The sequence below is a fragment of the Mya arenaria genome, chromosome 9 (assembly GCF_026914265.1).
Source record: "Mya arenaria isolate MELC-2E11 chromosome 9, ASM2691426v1".
NCBI classification, from domain to species: Eukaryota; Metazoa; Mollusca; class Bivalvia; order Myida; family Myidae; genus Mya; species Mya arenaria.
Window position 1 is genome coordinate 44308124 of NC_069130.1, and position 22155 is coordinate 44330278.

Consider the following 22155-nt stretch of genomic DNA (forward strand, 5'->3'; position numbering starts at 1 on the left):
ACATAAATTCAATCAGCATGTAAATAAAATTAACCAGCATCAAACGCTTTTTTATCATACAAGTATCGTTTACTCTTTTAACGTTTATAACGAAAAGTTAAACTATTGATCAAATCGTGACAATTTTAAAGTACATTTGTATGGTATTAAGAAGCATACACCCCTACCACTTCAGTTTAAATGATTTTAGTATTTTGGACTTGAAAATCATGTGTAGACCTTGGTCTAAAGTTCTTATATACGCGAAGATACGTCAGTCATGGATCCAGCTACCGAGTTTGGATGTTAACCTGGTCCTTAACTGGAGGTTTTAGTAGTTGAAAAGGACCACCAATATTTAAATCGCCAGTATCTGTATCTTTTTTTTTCAAAGAAATTTCTATTATCAGTCTGACCACACCTTTTAAATACATGTGAAGTATACTGCAGAATGTTGTACGCTATGAGCGTTAGGCTGTTATTGGAATATCTAGCCTTCAGTCGAAATATTTACCCAGAGAAGCTATCAATACAACCACAGGTGGCAATTCCATGCATTGTTAACTCCTCATAAACGCCTGGTATGTATCTAAAAATTTGGCCAACGATTGAATGTCATAAACAGCGTTTTGCCCTGAGGGCGACTCCTACTGCTTTTGTGTTAAGTATTCGCCATGTATACGTAAGAGTTCATGTTTACACTCTATAGAAAATGGAGCGAGCGTAGCAGGCGAGAATGCTGGGACCATTTTTAGTAGATCGCCAAAATGAACTCTAACTTATGGTGGTGTTAGTAGTTTATACTCCGGGTCCCGGCGTGAGCACAGTGAAGGGTCCCAGAGTGACAGTTCAACCACCGCACACCTATCCTGGGCAGAACCAGTACTGGGTGCCTTCACCTCTGCAAGGAACTGACAACTTCTGTACATGTCAGGGGCAGTGGTACAGTGCGAATGGTCGTAGAAAGGATTTCATAACCAATCACAACAGAAGTGACCTGGTCCGCCCGGGAATCGAACCCTCTAACTTATTTGGTGCTCGTAATAAGTCGACCCACTAGCCCCGCCCCTTGTATCGTCACGTGGTATTTTAGCGCGAAAGTCTAACCGCCCGGGCGTTAGTTTCATTGCATGAGTGTCGGGTGAAAGCTAATGTTCGCGGCTTTGTGAATATTTCATAAAAGCAAATAAAATGGATTGATGTTTGTACAAAACAATGGAAAAGAACCGAAACATGAACTTTGATAATACTTTTCGTTTAAAAGTCAACAGAATGTTGATATTTAGGTAATTAGAATAACCTCTGTATGTCTGCATAGTACAACACGTACTGGGATGACCTCGTTTAGTTCTGATCAAAGTTTGCACATTTTGGTACATAATTTGCTTGATTGGTTGAATATTATAAAGAGCATAGTAAAGGAAAAACGTAAATAAGTTTTGTATTTAGATATCGCCACCGAAAATATTTTAATATATGTCAATACCATTTGATAGCTGATTACACATCTGTTTCCAAATCGGGTTCATGACGTAAGCTTAAACAGCCTCTCGACAGCGACACCCATAAATATGTACATGATATGAAGTTGCAGTAAATAGGGTAAATCATCGATTTTCATTGGCCCACAAATATGTGCGAGCACCAAATAAGATTGTTTTCATAAATCTGGAATCCTCTTTCATAAATCACCTCTATAAAGTGCGTACAGCATCAATAAGTCTGTCTCGTTGTTTCTTCCTGCAAAGGTTGCGTCTTTTCTCTATCTTATCAAGCTGCCTCCGTGTGAGTGTTATGTTACAAACTTCTTTGATCGAATGAACGCGATAGAAAACTAGCCCATCTCTCAGGCAGCAGATACCTGTATCATACTGAACCACCTGAAACGTTAAAATGATTGGTACTAGTGTGCATCAGTTCGAAACGGTATCCAACACGAGCATCTAACACGTTCCCTGAAAACATATAACGTAAAAATGTTTTTCAGTTTGTGACTATAAAAGTTGTGTTCTTTAAAATCGAAAAAACGATCACGTTCACGCCCGGCCTGCCTAGGTTATCGTTTGGAGACACTTAAATAAACACTAATTATCACTTATAAATTGCATTAATGCAATATATCCTAACGCATAGTTTGTTGAGCTACTTTAACTCGTTCCATATAGAAGGTTATTTATGTCAATATTTTGCTGCCACTAAATACAGGAGAAATGATAATGTAAAATGCTAAGACTAGACTCCAACAGGCGACATGTCGAGCCCGTTGAAAGAGCCTTTAACATAGACAATTTTCAACATTTGACCTCTAAGCGTGACCTTGAACTTTGATGTACAGACCTGTGGCTAGTGCTTGACATGCCACCTAATCATGGTGAACCTTCATGAGATTTTTTACAAGTTTTTTAACATCCTATAATATATAGCCAACAAAGAGCCCGGACAAGGATCATTACAGCCTTTGACCTATAAGCTTGACCTTGATCTTTGAGTTACATACCTGGAAATTTTGCGACACATGCATGCAAGCTTATCGTGGTGAACTTTATTTTGAAAATCCTATCATGCATGGTCAAGATACAGCCCGGACAAGGTTCATTTCAACGTTCATGACAAATCCTATAATGTATGGTCAAGATACAACCCGGACTAGGTTCATTTCAACTTTCATGACAAATCCTATAATGTATGGTCAAGATACAGCCGGACAAGATTCATTTCAACTTTCATGACAAATCCTATAATGTATGGTCAAGATACAGCCCGGACAAGATTCATTTCAACTTTCATGACAAATCCTATAATGCATGGTCAAGATACAGCCCGGACAAGTTCATTTCAACTTTCATGACAAATCCTATAATGCATGGTCAAGATACAGCCCGGACAAGATTAACTTCAACTTTCATGACAAATCCTATTATGCATGGTCAAGGTTCAGCCCGGACAAGTTCATTTCAACTTTCATGACAAATCCTATAATGCATGGTCAAGATACAGCCCGGACAAGATTCATTTCAACCTTCATGACAAATACTATAGTGCGTGGTCAAGATACAGCCCGGACAAGATTCATTTCAACCTTCATGACAAATACTATAATGCGTGGTCAAGACACAGCCGGACAAGGTTCATTTCAACCTTCATGACAAATCCTATAATGCGTGGTCAAGATACAGCCCGGACAAGATCTAGTCCGTACGGATGCACTACCGCAGTGACGCACGGCACACGCGTATAAACGGAACCGACATTGTGACAACTATGTCTCGCTCACGTCACAGACGCATGGCACACGCATATACATGAAACCGGCATGTGACATCTATGTCTCGCTCACGTCACTGATGCACGGCACACACATATACACGGAACCGGCATTGTGACAACTATGCTCGCTCACCGCACTGACGCATGACACACGCACATACACGGAACCAGCATTGTGACAACTATTTCTCCCACCTCAGATAAATAGATTCATTAATTTAACCATGCTAGAAATTTTTATCTTGCCCACGGGCGAAGATAAAATGCCCGTATGGAACTTCTTTTAATGGTCACCACAATGTAATTACCTCCCTTGTTGAAGACTGTCGTCTGTAGCGTCTGTTTGAAGCGCATCATGGAAACCTTGTCTTGTGGCAATATTTAGAACGCTAGTTAATTATTTCTCGCTTCAAATGTCACCAGAAAACAGCTTTCACGCACCTTTCAAGAAATAATACTTCACTCTTCTTAGAACTATTTAAAGACCGATCAGACAATTTACATACTCTAAATCACTGCGCGAATATCCATGACAACCACAAATTATCGCATATCCATACGCAATTATTTTCACTAAGCACACGTAGACTGAGGTGGGAGAAAAAGCATCTACCATAGCCGCTCGTGTAAGATAGGTTCATCCCGACCCTCGCGCAGGGTGTTTTGCGGAAACTCGGTAAACCTCGTCCGAATGAACCTATCTTACACTCTCGGCCATGGAAGATACTCATAGTCTCCCTCACCGCACTGACGCACGTCACACGCATATACACGGAACCGGCATTGTGACAACTATGCTCTCTCACCGCACTGACGCATGACACACGCATATACACGGAACCAGCATTGTGACAACTATGTCTCCCTCACCGCACTGACGCACGTCACACGCATATACACGGAACCGACATTGTGATAACTATGTCTCGCTCACGTCACTGACGCACGTCACACGCATACACACGGAACCGACATTGTGACAACCATGTCTCCCGCACCGCACTGACGCACGGCACACGCATATACACGGAACCGACATTGTGAAAACTATGCTCGCTCACCGCACTGCACGACAAAAGTATATGTCTGAAGTATCAAGAAGTTCAGATTTTATTTAATTACATGTGCTTAACTGAATAAGTTAAAAAGTGGTTTAGATTTAAGTAAGATATGCATTGCATTTTCTAATATTTTCGATTCTTTAAATGTTCATGTGAGACTTCAAGAAGACCTAAATATGCACTTAAACAATAAGACTAAACCTCTTTGTGACGGCTTTCATGGAATGTTATTTATAGATAATGTGGTTACTTTGCTAAATCAGTATGTGACGATTAATAGACGACACAAATGGGATGTTTAAATGCAAACCAACGAAATAAATATTTTATTGAGCAATCTGTCAGACAATCTTGTTTTATAGATAAGAATACGTTTTTGGTAATTAAAACAAAATACCGGGGTTTGTTTGTTAAAATTTTACAGCTATCAGCTTACCAAAATGACAAAGTTAAGATAAAAATCATGCCTTGTTTCGTTTATATCATATTTTGCATACCTTTTTAAGCTTACACGCGATCTGACAATTATCATCATATACATATATGTTGTTTAATTTATGTTCCTACCTTGCCTCAAATTCTTAATGAGCCACTTTATTACTTACCTAAACTTGATTTCTCTCGGGATGGAAAATTTAAACCGCAAACGAGGCTTGCCGAGTTTCCGGCCATGCAGTGTATTCGAAGCTCGGATTTTCCCAGCAGACTCAGAAACTCTTTTGTTCTCGCATACCTTTAATTATTTCTAATTTTTTGGAAAAAGTGACGTAGAAACCGCATTAAGTTCGTTTCTACGGTGGCACAGAGGTGACATCCGCAACACTTCATTTATATTGTGGCCACAACTTGGTCAATTGAATGCGGCGAATGTCACCTCTGTGCCACCGTAGCCTACCAAAAAACTTAACTTTTGATTAAGATGTAAGCGGACACAGAATATCGATTACCTTATGAAAACTGTTGATATCAACGCACTTGTGATTTAGCTGTGTTAGTGTTTATTTAAGAATTTGTGTCTGCATTGTTACTAACATTATAACAGAACGTGATCTTCATATGTGTCAAGGACAAACTTCGCTTGTTTGCATATAAGATCGTCTTTGGAAACGAGGTTGTTCAACGAGCCATGCAATCTACCGCTTACTATTTGACATGTCCGAGTGTCTCTGATCTGCGGAGGCTACCATAGCTGGCTGGCAGTTAGACAAACGGTGCTTAAATGTGTGGACTGCTGGAATAAGAGGAAAACTGCATAATAAAGTAAATTTATTGTTTATTTTGTGTTCTTCCAATGAAAATGCAAAACTTGTAAACAAAACTAAATTGGTACTTCTGTTTAGAAAATTTTAAATAACTCTTACATTGTTCTGACGAAAACTAGACCACGTTTTGTAAAGTTTTTAGGTATTTTAAACTATGTAACAGTTTGCTAACGCGCTAACTACACGATCTTGCGAAAGTAACGAAACAGTCGTTAATTAAGCACAAAGCATTGTAATAGTTAGATGGGATAAGGTACGCTCACTTCACCCATTCTTATTCATTAAGTTATTACTTCAGGTCATCTTACTGAATTAGAATACGGCCTCATTGGCTGATACATTGACAACGCAAAGTCTGACACAGGGAGTGTCGGACCTTTAAACACCCTCGAAATGTGAATTTCTTAATGATTAAGTTTAGTACTTAATGATTGTCTATCTGCAATTTCATTGGCTTAAAATGTAGGTTGTATTCTAAATATGATGAGGCTAAGGTCTTGGGACTGTTCTAGTCAGAATCATGGTGTTTGATTCTCCTGACTTATAACCTCATCGTTTTGGAAGATCTGATCGATTTGGAGTACCCGGGCGTACATATCCATACTCCAGATCACCCAGGCGTATCTAAGCATACTCCAGAGCCCGGGTACACTGGAGTATGCATAAGTACGCCCGGGCATTCTGGAATGTTCATAGGTACGCCCGAGTGTTCTAGTGTATACATAGGGCACTCTGGAGTATGGATATGCACGCCTGGGCGCTCTTGCATGTGCATAGGTACACCCGGGCACTCTGGAGTATAAATAGGTACGCCTGGGTACCCTAGAGTATGCATAGGTATACGTCCAGGCGTTCTAAAATATGCATAGGTACGTCCATATGTTATTGAGTATGCATAGGTACGTCCGGGCGTTCTTGAGTATGCATAGGTACGTCCGGGCGTTCTTGAGTATGCATAGGTACGTCCGGGCGTTCTTGAGTATGCATAGGTACGTCCATATGTTATTGAGTATGCATAGGTACGTCCGGGCGTTCTTGAGTATGCATAGGTACGTCCGGGCGTTCTTGAGTATGCATAGGTACGTCCGGGCGTTCTTGAGTATGCATAGGTACGTCCGGGTGTTCTGGAGTATGCATAGGTACGTCCATATGTTATTGAGTATGCATAGGTACGTCCGGGCGTTCTTGAGTATGCATAGGTACGTCCGGGTGTTCTGGAGTATGCATAGGTACGTCCATATGTTCTTGAGTATGCATAGGTACGTCCGGGCGTTCTTGAGTATGCATAGGTACGTCCATATGTTCTTGAGTATGCATAGGTACGTCCATATGTTCTTGAGTATGCATAGGTACGTCCGGGCGTTCTTGAGTATGCATAGGTACGTCCGGGCGTTCTTGAGTATGCATAGGTACGTCCGGGCGTTCTTGAGTATGCATAGGTACGTCCGGGCGTTCTTGAGTATGCATAGGTACGTCCGTTGGTTCTGGAGTGTGCATAGGTACGCCCGGGCACTCTGGTAAATGCATAGGTACACCCGAGCGTTCTGGAGTATGGAAAGTTACTAATGGGTACTCTGGAGTATATCTAGATACGTCCTGGCGTTCTGGAGTATGCATATGTACGTCCGGGCGTTCTGGAGTGTGCATAGGTACGTCCGGGCGTTCTGGAGTGTGCAAAGCTACGCCCTTGCGTTTTGGAGTATGCAGAGGTACACCCGGGGCTTCTGGAGTGTGCATAGGTACGCATGAGCACACTGGAATATGCATAGACATGTCCGCCCGTAGAACGTTCGCACGTGAATTCAATTTTCGTCTTAGAATCAAATTTGGCTTCTTGGAGTATGGATAGTTACTAATGGGTACTCTGGAGTATACATAGATACGCCCTGGCGTTCTTGAGTATGCATAGGTACGTCCGGGTGTTCTGGAGTATGCATAGGTACGTCCATATGTTATTGAGTATGCATAGGTACGTCAGGGCGTTCTTGAGTATGCATAGGTACGTCCGGGTGTTCTGGAGTATGCATAGGTACGTCCATATGTTCTTGAATATGCATAGGTACGTCCGGGCGTTCTTGAGTATGCATAGGTACGTCCATATGTTCTTGAGTATGCATAGGTACGTCCATATGTTCTTGAGTATGCATAGGTACGTCCGGGCGTTCTTGAGTATGCATAGGTACGTCCGGGCGTTCTTGAGTATGCATAGGTACGTCCGGGCGTTCTTGAGTATGCATAGGTACGTCCGGGCGTTCTTGAGTATGCATAGGTACGTCCGTTGGTTCTGGAGTGTGCATAGGTACGCCCGGGCACTCTGGTAAATGCATAGGTACACCCGAGCGTTCTGGAGTATGGAAAGTTACTAATGGGTACTCTGGAGTATATCTAGATACGTCCTGGCGTTCTTGAGTATGCATAGGTACGTCCGGGCGTTCTGGAGTATGCATAGGTACGTCCGGGCGTTCTGGAGTGTGCATAGCTACGCCCTTGCGTTTTGGAGTATGCAGAGGTACACCCGGGGCTTCTGGAGTGTGCATAGGTACGCATGAGCACACTGGAATATGCATAGACATGTCCGCCCGTAGAACGTTCGCACGTGAATTCAATTTTCGTCTTAGAATCAAATTTGGCTTCTTGGAGTATGGATAGTTACTAATGGGTACTCTGGAGTATACATAGATACGCCCTGGCGTTCTGGAGTATGCATAGGTTCGTCCGGGCGTTCTGGAGTGTGCATAGGTACGTCCGGGTGTTCTGGAGTGTGCATAGCTACGCCTTTGCGTTTTGGAGTATGCATAGGTACGTCCGGGGGTTCTGGAGTGTGCATAGGTACGCATGAGCACACTGGAATATGCATAGATATGTCCGCCCGTAGAACGTTCGCACGTGAATTCAATTATCGTCTTAGAATCAAATTTGACGACTGTGGAATCATGTATTCACTACATAATCACAATTCATTGATCTGATTGGACAAATAATTAAAGCCTTTAAGGTAGGCAAACGCAAACGCAGTTTAGGAAAATATGCTAGTGTTTGATAACCAGTGTGGAGTATAAGGGCGGCGTTTTTTTATTTACTGTACTACCGGGTAGTGTTGTGTCTGTTGACATTTTAAAGGAAGCGGCAACATTGAATTAACTTGAAAATCAACAACTGTACCTACATGTTGACATAAGGGATACGAGGTATTTTTTTTATCTAAGTACAAACAGTCGTTCTATTACTACGTTTTCATGTTTATTAAATTGAATTGTGACATTCAAGACATGAAAATACAGATGTCAGTTATTCGTACAGAAAATTTCGGATGTACGTGTTGTGGAATTTTCAATTGAACAATTGAAATTGATGGGAACATGAAATGACAACAAAATTTTGTTTGCCTTTTTGACTCTCAAAAACTTAATTTAATTTAAGAGTGAGTTTACTCATTGAAGTCAAGCCAGAAGGAAAGAAAAATGCACAACTAGATAAGTAAATTGCAGCACAGGCGTCTGACTCATTGTTTGTGTCTAAAATGTTGATTAATATCATTTTTGGGTTAGTATTGTTAGAACACATCTGAAGATATTTAATGCCTACTAGTATATTATTATATGATTTACACAAAAGAATTAAAGTATGTAGCTCAAACTTACCGGATTTCACGATTTAGTTCAGTTTTTTTTCTTTTCAAATAGATTAATCAGTAGAGATAAACCATTTTTAAAAAGACGCCATGAAAAGAGGAGCCAATTCCCTTTCAAATGGTATACGATATGTTAAAATAGCTATATTGTCTTAAGACAAACAAGCCAAAATCAATGTCCCATTCTCGTCTTTTTCTGTAGTCTGAAACTGTACAGCAAATTCCAGTCTTCAATGTGTCCTCGTGTAAACAGCACTACACACAAAAAATAGTACAGTGATTTTATGCTTCTGTGTATAGATGATACAATTCCATTACGAACTATCAAATTGACAAACGCATGATATTAATCAACATTTTAGACACAAACAATGAGTCAGACGCCGGTGGATTGCAGGTTACTTAAAAAGAATACTTAAAACTTGTAAAATAAGAAAAAAACCAATCCCATATGTATTAAAGAGGCTAATACATGGCGTTGCTGGGCCGTTGTGTGAAAAGTGGGTATGAATGGCCCGAGGTCAACAGGATTTGACGTTAGAAGGAAAGTAACTATTCAGAAGTAATCCATGATCTTTTAGTCAACTCATTTCCATTTTCTGCATTATTGTTTATAAATTAATTATCTATTCCGCTCTGTTTCTCACCAAGATGTTTTTAAGATTTGTCGGTTTGCTTACGAATTCACATTAATATTATGATCCTATGAATGTTTTTAAACTTTGGCAGAATTTAAATTACATACATCTAATTACATGCATCCCCCCCCCAAAAAAAAATCGCCCAAGTCTACTTTTTTCAATATAGAAGATTAATAGTAATAAAATACGCCTGAAATGCACCATTTCGGACGAAAAAATCAAAAAAATCTTGATGGAGCCAGATACATTTCGTTTCTGGGGGAGGGGCGCAAGTAAAAAGGGTACGCCCCTACGTTACGCCCCCTCTAACGTCGCATCCTGGAGCCGCCTCTGGCTACGTCCTTTTTAGCTCACTCTCACACTCAATCTTGCTCGAAACTATTTTATGGTGGTGATTGGTCTGATTTAGTTCAAACATGGTCACAATGTTCTCTTAGGTTGAATTTCGACTGCGTTTTAAAAGTGGGTTAATGGGTCAAAAACTAGGTCACTAAATCATATCTTACAGAAATCATGGTCACACGACAGTGTCATTTTAAATAGTTCTGCGCATTGGTCTGATGAATTAAGGATCAGCATATATACTTGCTACGATTCAATCCAATAAATGGCACTGTTGTATATTAATTCAAGTATGCATATATAGAAAACCCTTAGCAAAGATTGTGCAATAATGCATACATGTTTTCTTACGGTTTTGTATGAACGTGCACGATTTGGAGAATGCAGTATATGTATGTAACTAGTGTTAAGAACAATGCAATACATACTGGATAAAAGGCAATCCATTAGACGTATAATGACGTCATCAAACAGTTACCAAAATAAAAAAAAAATCGACCTTACAACTAACACATATGGTGAAGGATAGCTTATTCGAGTAACCGGCCACGCAGCGTGCCAGAGGGTCGGATTTATCTATCCATACCGGAAACACATGATTGATATTTTTTTTTGCATATCTGATATTATCAATTTTTGAAAAAAAATGACGTAGAAAACAAACATTTGTACATTAACACCAAAAAAGCGCGTGCGACGTTGTCTACTTAAATCATAAAGCGCAGCTAAAAAAAAAAACACACACTTAAAATTGCGTTTTTTACGATTATTTTCACTTTTGAATTAAAAGTCTGTCTTACATACATATATATTTCATTGCGCTTTATTGAAATGGCATAATATACTTTTCATAAACCATACAATAAAATAAATAAGAAGTGGTGCGTTGTTGCGCGTGACTCATCTTACAGGGAGTATGTAAGATGGGTTTTTCCAGCACTGATCACATGAACGGAAACACATGTCCGGTATGCAAGAAAGGTTTTCCAGCGCTGGTCACATGACCGAAATAATAATATCTGTCGTGTGTTTCCGTTTCGGATAGAAAACTCCGACTCGAGGGCACATGCGTTGCCATGAAACGAGGCTTGCCGAGTAACCGGCTACGAAGCGTGCCCGAGGGTCGGGTTTTTTTTCTAGCACACCGGATAGACATTTCCGGTGAATTTAGCCGTGCTGAGAGTTTCTATCTGGCATTCCCCATGCCAGATGAGGCAAGCGGTGTGACGTAGTACTATTTAATTATACCCTTTGTGAAACCATAATTAGGGGATTTCAATAGATTAGTTCCTAAAACATTACCTTACAAAAATATATCTTCAAAACAAAACAAAATACAGTAAAACTGCGGTCGTTCGAACAAGCGGTCGTTCGAGAACCGGCGTTCCCTCGAGGTCGGAGCTTGGTCCCGAACGTTTTCCCTTCTATTTTCATATAAAATATACCTACGCTGCATCGAAACCTAAGTAAATGTCGAGGTGTCGAGCAATATACTATGTCCAAAGTACACAAATCATGCACAAAAACTTATGGCTCCCTCGAGGTCATAATGATCACACCTTTTCCTGAACGCATGTTCCAAAATAAACAAACAATTGCTAGGTATTTAAAGTTGTAAAAATTGCAATGACAGTTAAAAGGCAATTTGATAAGGTGTGAAGAACCGTTTAACACTGTTAACGCATGACCGATATTAGTTGATATGGGCATTTTAGAAGATAATTATGAGAAGTTAATGACGAGAAAATGTAAATGAGTTATAAAAATATGAATAAACAATTTGCTGAAAATAATTCCTTCTTGTCACTTTGCTTCGCAATATGGCAATTTTGTAAAAATAAAAATTTCTATTTGTTCATTTATTGATATTTCTTTTACATTTTATATTAAGTATACATATAGTATACAACAGCTTTTGAACATATAAGCGATTTCCACAACGCAACACATAATCGGTGTCTTAGTAAACATACGACTTCAAAATTAAAATACACTGAAAGATATTCATAACAGCCTGAAGAAATTGAAAATCGGGTCGTTCGAAACATCGGTTCCCTCGAGGTTTAGGGTCGGTCCCCGGGACCTCGAGCGATCGCAGTTTTACTGTTACTCTCAATAGACGTGATACTAAAGGAAATTCTTGACGTGTGCATTGATTAAAAGTTACGGCGCGTCATGACGTCAGTAAACATTATCGCACGCGCTTTTTGGTGTAATGTACAACAATGAGCTTGTCTATGTATTTTTTTCACCAAAAAATGCAATTCAAGGTATGCTAGAAAATAAATCTAACATGCGGGTCCGTTCATGATGGAAACATCCTGCCCTCGGGCACGCTTTGAAGCAGATAACTCGGCAAGCCTCGTTACATGGCAACGCAATTGCCTTCTGGTCGGATTTTTCTATCCGGAATGGAAACACATGACATATATTATTATTCCGGAAACACGTGATTGATATTTTTCTAGCACACCTTAAAACAAAATAAATTTCGGTTTTAAGGGAGGGATGCAAGTCTTAATGTCATACCCCTGAATTACGCCCCCTTTAATATCGAATCATGGAACCGCCTCTGTTTTCGTTTCAGTTACTGCTTGGTTCTGTGTTCATAAAAGTAAAGGAAATAGCTCATCTGAAGCAACTTATTGTTTATTTTGAGGTTTTATAAAAACTAGACGTTCAAGTCTTGCGTAGCTGGGCGATAAAAGACTTCCAGTTTATTAAGATCGTGTTAATACGATTACTTGTATGTATGCTTCGTCATGTAAGCATGTCTAAATTTTGACATTGAAATTCGCTTTGGATTGTATTGTCGTTTTGTTTGTTTGTTTATTTGTTGGCTTGTCTTGAACCCCTTGAATGCCTTTAAAATTACTCGCTATATTGAGACCAAGTGCACAGCGCATGTCACAATCACCTCAGATTTAGTTCTCAAAACAACCGTCCAGCTTCTACATGAGGGTATCCATGTTAATAAATTAAATTTTGAATACTTTTCCGGATGAGTGTCTTCTTTCTCTTTGAAGATATTGATGTTCATATTGTTTGGATAATTTCAGTTGTGGTCGATGGTCTAATTACTATATGAGGCCATCAATGTTTATATTATTCAGATAATTTTCATTGTGGCCGAGAGGCTAATTTCTATATGAGGCTGTTTATATCATTCAGATAATTTTCATTGTGGCCGAGAGGCTAATTTCTATATGAGGCTGTTTATATTATTCAGATAATTTTCATTCTGGACAAGGAGCTAGTTTATATATATAAGACTACAAACATATTCATATACTTTGGATACTTTTTATTTTTGATGGGGGGGGGGGGGGGGTAATCTCTGTATGAGGCTTTCCAAATTCGTATAATTTGGATGCTTTTCATTTTGGACGAGGGACTATTTTCTGTATGAGGCTTTGCATGTTCATATTATTTTAGATGTTTTTCATTCTGGACGAAGGACTATGTTCTGTATGAAGCAATCCATGTACATATTATTTGGATGCTTTTCACTTTCGACGAATGACTATTTTCTGTATGAGGCTTTACATGTTCGTATAATTTGGATGCTTTTCATTTTGGACTAAGGACTTTTTTTTGATTGAGGCTTTACATGTTCGTATAATTTGGATACTGAATATTTTTCATTGTGGACGTGGGGCTAGTTTCGATATTTGGCATTCCATGTTCATTGTTTCCATCAAACTTCTTTTAACTAATCGGGCTCAATATTTATGTTCATTATCAGGAAAACCCCCATACATTTGTCTATTTTGTCGATGAACATATCAGGTCTTGAAATCTAAAACTAACATAAACATTTTGTTAACATACGGGCTCCAATTAAGTTTTTTGGCTGACAAAACGCCGCTTACTGTCAAAAGCGAGTTCAATTACCCATTTAACTATCGATAAAAAAACGAGGTTGAAAAATAAAGGAAATAGTAGACCAAATTTTATTTTCCTCAAATACATCAAAAGCAGAACATACAGAATATTTCTATATCACTGTTTAAAAACCAGTCAAAAACGAAATTCGAGATTTCCATCTGCGTAAAAGCAAAATCATACAATAAGGTATGCAATTAAACATAATCAATTGAACCTTCTATGATTACCTATACAAAGGCACACTTGAGCTCAAACATGTTTCGCACAATAGTGTGTACCGATGCATGGCAATGAAGTAGAATAAAATAATATGAAATCCACTACCACTGATTACATATTCATATTCTATGGCTTCAGAAACAAAACGATTAGATTAGCGTAGCGGATATCTGATTATTTTACACGTTTGATTAATAATATGCCAATCATGGTCAAACGACAGTGTCATTTTAAATAGTTCTGCGCATTGGTCTAATGAATTTAGGATCAGAATATATACCTTTTACGATTTAATCCCATATAATGGCACTGTTGTATATTAATTCGAGTATGCATATATAGAAAACCCTTAGTAAAGATTGTGCGAGAATGCATACATGTTTTCATACGGTTTTGTATGAACATGCACGATTTGGAGAATGCAGTTTATGTTTATAACTATTCTACGAACACAGCAATACATTACATATTGGATTTAAGGCAATTCCTTAGCCGTGCACTTTCTGTTCATTTCAAATTCGTTATATAGATTGTTTATTATAATGACGTCATCAAACAGTTACCAAACTATGAACTACTCAGCCTTTAGCTGATCAGATCGAACCAAATCAAATCTTACGAAAATAAATCAGTGGTATTGTGGTGAAAACTTTTTGCATGTATATCTTACTTACACGGTACATTTGAACTCATTCATGTCATATATTTTGGAGTCATTCCTACGCTATCTTAGCCAACCTGGGAGTTGTGTACAGCTAGAAAGTCACAGGTGCAGTTCTGTGCATTTTTAAGCCTGTTTTTAGTCTTACACGAAACAATTCGGACTCCACACACACTTGGACCAGCCCAATTGCGTTCATACCCCGATAATGACACCAACCCCGCAATTCATTACTTTTATTTACACCATAGATCATTATTTCATTCAATAATTGTTAAAAATATATTTCATTTCATTTAAGAAAACCTTTAAGTAATCCTTTCTTACCCATTCTGTTAATAGAACGACCCGACTGTAACCGGAAGCATTTTTTTTCAAATGGCGTCACATTAACGCGAAAACAAATCATCCACTTGAAATCACTTTTAAACGTAAAACGTAAACACTAATGGCAATATTACATTTACAATTTAAAAAAATAAATCTTTCTAAATGTTGATTTATATTTAACGGGACCTGCTGACACAATACAAACAATATCAATATTTTTCATGTATACTGGTATTGTTATGCGATGAATCGCAATGCGAACATTTCCGAAAGGCAGTTCATTTAAGAAATGGAATTCGCGGTGTAAATATTTAGTCATTAATGCTGCTTTATTACTTGCAAAGTTCAATAAACAATCTTGGCCATATCTTCTTCCATGCATACGGTTTGATGTATAACATTTTTGTCTATACTATCACATATGGTAAAGGATATCGTATTCGACCTTACAACTGCTATTGTGCTATTTGAAAAGCAGGCAAGAAATATGATACTATCTGTAAACGTTTGGGTGTGTATTAGCGCATGCGCTTTGTGAATGTTTGTCATATTTGTTTACTTGGATACCACCGGCCGAAACTGTATTTAATTTTGGCTGATGATTTTTAAGATAATTCAACATTAATTTAAACAATATCACATAATATATGTTAGTTGCGACAAGAACGAATGCGGTACCATGAATTATTTTAAATCAGGTATTTATTTACGTTTATTTCCATGTGTCTGTTCGCTATTTATTGCTTACATATACAGTGCAAAAATTGAACGCTGTATTTCCGTAAAGACCTCCAAATAAACAGTTAACTTAATATACTGAAAAAGGGGTCCCGTTCACATTTTATAGGGGCAGAAACGGGACCTTGTATGTATGCTTCGTCATTTAAGCATGTTTAGATTTTGACATTGAAATGCGGTTAGAATGCAATTTCAATTTACCGCATTTAAGATTGTGTTGTTGTTTTGTTGGTTTGTTTGTCTGTATTCCATGTATTTATGAAAGCCAAGATGGCGATGCTGTTGACAAGGAAAGATGTTGAAACTTAATTAAAACAGTCAAAGGCTACTTCCATAACTGCAAAATATTTTTAATACCTGCACAGCAATATTCAGTGTTGTATGATGCGTAGGTGATGAACGAATAATAATGAAAGACAGTTTCTGAACATTTTTTAAATATCGTGTAATCTGAAAGAATTACGACGCTAAGGTAACAAATTAAAAAAGTCGGATGATTTAATTAAAAAAGTCGGATGATTTAACCATTATGAAAAGAAACATTTTGAATACTACCGGGAACGTACCTAATCATACTCCAATTATGCCTAGACACATCGATCTTAGATCCGCCGTAATGGCAAATGCTACAATCGCGAGATTAGAAACAGCAATGAAAGACTCTCTGCGGGCAAATATGTGAGAGCTGTAAATTCTATTTGAACTATGAGAATGGTTGAAGGGCACATTGATAAAAGTGAAAAATGTGTCGAGGGCCAAGAGCGCTTTTGCTCACACTGGGCGATGAAACAACAACATCTTTACCTATTTTATGGCGTCTTGTGTCATTTTGTTTATGTAAATGTCACTTTAATCGTCGTAAACCCCCTCCCCATGTATTTAATGTGACAATGCATGCTAAAGATTTTCTGTTGCTTTTATGAGATATCATACGATAGGAAAATACAATACATCACATATTATTTCCTTTAATGAACATACACGTTTTGTTTAAGGAAAATCATTTTTTTACAAACAACTCCAGCAATAATTCCATTCAAGATGCACAGCTTATCACTTAAGTCGACGTTTCCCCATGTATTTAAAGATACAATCAGAGGTGTAGCCAGACTTTACCGAATGTTACGCACTTAAGGGGGAGGGTGTGGGATGGGGAATATCCCTGTAGCTGGTTGGGGGTTCGGGGGGGGGGGTCTACCCAGTGGAAAAAAATGGAAAATGGAACGAACATGTTGAGCTCTGAGGTGTATTTAGAGGGATTAATAGGTTCGAGGCCGCCGACTTTGTAGTTACCAAGTGATTGATTTCGGCTCAGAAAGCTATCTATCACAGGGAAGCAACGTTTTCTTTGGCTGCTCTTCCTTTTATTCTGATATCAATTTTTAGCTTAGCCCTCGTCCTTTCATTTTTCAAATTAATGTTACGCACATGCGTAACTGCAAACAACGCTGGCTACGCCCCTGACAATGCATGCCCCTTTCAATCACTTCTAAAGAGTTTCAGTGCTTTGATTATATATCATACGTTATGCAAGTTTTATGAACATACACGTTTTAACTGTTTAAGGAAAATGATTTTATTTTTACGAATAACTTTAGCAATAATTCCTATCCGATTGAAAATGCAGAGCTTATCAGATGGTCGTTTTCCCGCGGTGAGGGCATCCATGTGGTCAGTTAATGTATGTAGAAACTATTTTTAGAAAATCAGTCAGTTAATGTAGTTGAAACTATTTCTCGATTATCGGAAATTGTCTGTTCTAAGAATGGGAATATGATTGTGCCTTTTCAAGTATTATTGATAAATAAATGATATTTATGTTTTATGTAAGTATCTGTGTAGAAATAATACAAGTGCTGTTATGAATGCTTCGCACTCTTTGGGTGTTTTACAGGTTAAATCCGAACTACTTTGCTTCATCAAAAGTATGCTTAATTCACTGTCGTATCAGGGAATGTGTGTTAGAATAAATTGAAAGGCTAATGTCCAAAACTATGCCAAGAATACACCGGAACGAAGCTTTTACGCAAAAAAATGTGAACATCTAATTAGAAAAGTATACACCTAAAAATCATAGAATTAATAGTATTTTATTTTTGTATAGCAGGCAAATCATAGTATTTGAAGCATTAGCCACGCGAAACCTGGGATACAACTATTTTGACTTTCAGACAATCATTTTTGTTTCTTATCTCATAAAAGTTATATTAGAAATACACCCTTACAAACAAGCGTGCTTCATGGTCACACAAGGTTATAATAACACACCCTGCAGGCGACGGTACACTTGCGGTCGGTAATAATTTCTAAAACATCTTGGTCTGAACTCAGTGAATATCAGTTTGCTACCTTCCTACCAGAGCATCTATTATTTTGACCCACACTGATCTGATAAATATAACGATCTTTAAAAAGTTATATTCTGCTAAAATTAAAACACCGGAATACAGAAATACAGCGCGGAAATAGCCGAATAAGCAAGAACTCATACTCGGATAATCTATTTTTATGGTTTCGACGTCATTCTGCTACTAAACATAGAGCGCATTGAGACAAAAAAATAGGTTAAAACGACATGAATAGAAGTAGTTCTTTGGAGTTTGCGGTCTTAAGACTACCTGTGCGCATGCGCAGATAGTCTAAAAATTGAAGGCTAAATGGTATATATATACACGAGGTGGGAGCGACTGGTTAACGCTTGTCGTATTTCCACTGCATGTTGGCGAAAAGTTCGTTTATGTGTGAATTCTCCAAAATATTCCGTAAAGAAGGGGACCGCTCGCTTGCACCTCAAATAACATATTGATATTAAACGAATGAAACATCTTCAAATATCGACAGCTTGCTCCCACCTCGTATAACATATTGATATTAAACGAATGAAACATCTTCAATTATAGACAGCTCGCTCCCACCTCGTATAACATATTGATATTAAACGAATGAAATCGACAGCTCGCTCCCACCTCGTATAACATATTGATATTAAACGAATGAAAGACCTTCAAATATCGACAGCTCGCTCCCACCTCGTATAACATATTGATATTAAACGAATGAAAGACTTTCAAATATCGACAGCTCGCTCCCACCTCGTATAACATATTGATATTAAACGAATGAAAGACTTTCAAATATCAACAGCTCGCTCCCACCTCGTATAACATATTGATATTAAACAAATGAAAGACTTTCAAATATCGACAGCTCGCTCCCACCTCGTATAACATATTGATATTGAACGAATGAAAGACTTTCAAATATCGACAGCTCGCTCCCACCTCGTATAACATATTGATATTAAACGAATGAAAGACTTTCAAATATCGACAGCTCGCTCCCACCTCGTATAACATATTGATATTAAACGAATGAAAGACTTTCAAATATCGACAGCTCGCTCCCACCTCGTATAACATATTGATATTAAACGAATGAAAGACTTTCAAATATCGACAGCTCGCTCCCACCTCGTATAACATATTGATATTAAACGAATGAAAGACCTTCAAATATCGACAGCTCGCTCCCACCTCGTATAACATATTGATATTAAACGAATGGAAGACCTTCAAATATCAACAGCTCGCTCCCACCTCGTATAACATATTGATATTAAACGAATGAAAGACCTTCAAATATCGACAGCTCGCTCCCACCTCGTATAACATATTGATATTAAACGAATGAAAGACTTTCAAATATCAACAGCTCGCTCCCACCTCGTATAACATATTGATATTAAACCAATGAAAGACTTTCAAATATCGACAGCTCGCTCCCACCTCGTATAACATATTGATATTAAACAATGGAAGACCTCACCTGTACGTGCGTATAAATATCAATTAACAACACTACAGGTACGCCCTGATAAGACTTTCTTTAGATAATATTAAACTCCTTTGTAGAATACGAGTGATTGTACAATGCACGGTGATCGATCCTATTCGTTTACAGAAACAGAAAGAAAGAACATTTTATTTTGACTTAAAGCTGCAAATTTACCTTTTTCACAACTTTTTTAATTTATGTCTTGGAATCAGCAAATTTTTGCGTTATTATCTGCAAACCAGTGATAAAAGACTGCTTACAAAAGATCATACCGCAGATGTTTACATTCCGTTTGAAAATTAGTCTTTCATGGTGTGACTTACGGTTTAAGAAAAATGCAAAAAACATCATTTTTTGAACTTAAATATAAAAATGTGCGATTTATTTTTTTGTCAGCAATCTTGTATGACTGGTTTACATGCATTTTCGCATAAATTGGCTCGTTCCTAGACAAAACATAAAACGTTGTCAAACGTTAAATTTGTGAAAGTGCAGCTTTAAGCATAAACAGCTAATCGCAACATTACACAAATCTAAAACAGAAATATAGAATACACACACACACAATCAATAAAAACATACATAGTTACATTATAACGCGTTTTAAACGATTTTTTTGTATCATAGACAGACTTTTAAGAAATAACTGAAAAATGAAAAGAAAAAAAAGGAAAACATCAACGAAGTTACACACAAATCAGCGTGCATGATGGTTGATATGAAAGTGAGAATGTTAAATACATTATCTTACACGTAAACCTTGGAAATTGCGGAAAGAATTAGAATGAGACCTGACTATAGAAGCAATTTCGCAGTTTATTATGGAACCTAATGGATCAGAGATAAATCATTTGTGATAAAACAGCAACGGAAAAACAAACAAAAAGCATGTAAAAAGCGAATACAAAGACGTGTCCAACTCGTCTAGTTTTTGTGACAATTCATGAATAAAACAAATAGGCATTACTCTTTCTTATTGCAAATAAGGCTTTTAAAAAAAAATATTGCTTATTTAACTAGAAGTGATTTCTTATCAGTTTGCTGATAAACCTAGCCATACTAGGATGTTCTCAATAGTATCTTGGTATATAATTTCTACGAAAATCAGCATACACTGGACATTTTAAAACAAAATGGTACTCGTCTTTCAGAACATCTAAGTCACAAAATGTACACTTTCTTTCATTTCTTACAATGTAATTATGTCTCCAAACTTCAATATTAAATCTATCGGATAATAGTCTTAAAGCTGCACTCTCACAGATTGAACGTTTTGACAACCTTTTTTGTTTTTGTTTTGGAACCAGCCAATTTCTGCGAAAATGCATGGAAACCAGTGATACAAGACTGCTGACAAAAAATAGACAGCAGATTTTCATAGTTTAGTTAAAATGTTGTTGTTGCGTTTTTCTTAAACCGTTAGTAACTCTTTTAGCCATAAAACATCAATTTTCAACGGAAATATGAAAATCTGCGATCTGATCTTTTGTCAGCAGTCTTATATCGCTTACTTGCAGATATATACGCAAAAAAATGGCTCTTTCAAAGACAATAATAAATAAGTTGCCCAAACAGTAAATTTGTGAGATTGCAGCTCTTATTTATGCTAGTAATTTCAAATTGTATAAGAATCTGAAGGGGACTTTTATAATGTAAGTTATACTCAGTGACTTGTTTCTTTTACCAGTTATTGAATACAGTCTAATGGCAAAACAATGGCCTCTTATCGGGATTCGTTGAGGGAAGAGGAGGTCCAGAACTGGATCAAGGCCGCCCTCGCCCTCAACATCACCAAGGAGGGTTTACAAATATTTGTGGAGGAGGTGCTGACATGCGTTCACCAGGACATCTATAACAACGTTAGAACATCCAAGGGTCTTCCAGGCGGGGCAACATGTGTACAATGTTTCACCGAGAACGTGTTGAAGTGCTCCACTCCTAAGATATGCACAAGTAAAAAAAACTGCAAATTTCATAACGGCCCTTCAAAACAGTATGTTCCTTGTCCAAATGGGATTTGTGAAGGCGTCCGTGATGAAATAGTTCAACATCACAGGTTTTCGGGACCATCATGGAAGAACACGAACGCAGACAAATGGAGCACCATTCCCTGGGAGATAGCCAAGTGTTTCCTTCCTCCTGATGGCTACAAAACCGTGTCCTCCATCAAAGACAGTGACTTCAACGGCGTGATCAGCGTCATGATGAATTGCGAGGATTTCCAGAACAAGCTGTCGTTTATCGTTGCAACACAGTCAAATTTGTTAACAGAGGTATACATATGAATCATACTATAATCATA

General features: G+C 37.9%; 1 protein-coding gene across 4 annotated transcripts in view; it reads left to right on the plus strand.

Annotated features, from left to right (window-relative positions):
• The first annotated feature begins 4898 nt into the window (after positions 1-4898).
• Positions 4899-22155, plus strand: part of LOC128203655 (uncharacterized) — a 33824-nt gene continuing 16567 nt past the window's right edge. The window contains exons 1-3 of one of the 4 annotated variants that reach the window (XM_052905156.1): positions 4899-5090; positions 5401-5567; positions 21541-22126. In XM_052905156.1, the coding sequence (XP_052761116.1) occupies positions 21569-22126 (558 nt within the window). In that variant the 5' untranslated portion in view covers positions 4899-5090; positions 5401-5567; positions 21541-21568. Of the gene's footprint in view, positions 5568-8645; positions 8758-15848; positions 15980-21540; positions 22127-22155 lie in introns of those variants that run through there. The other 3 variants (XM_052905154.1, XM_052905157.1, XM_052905155.1) reach the window with 3 other exon arrangements.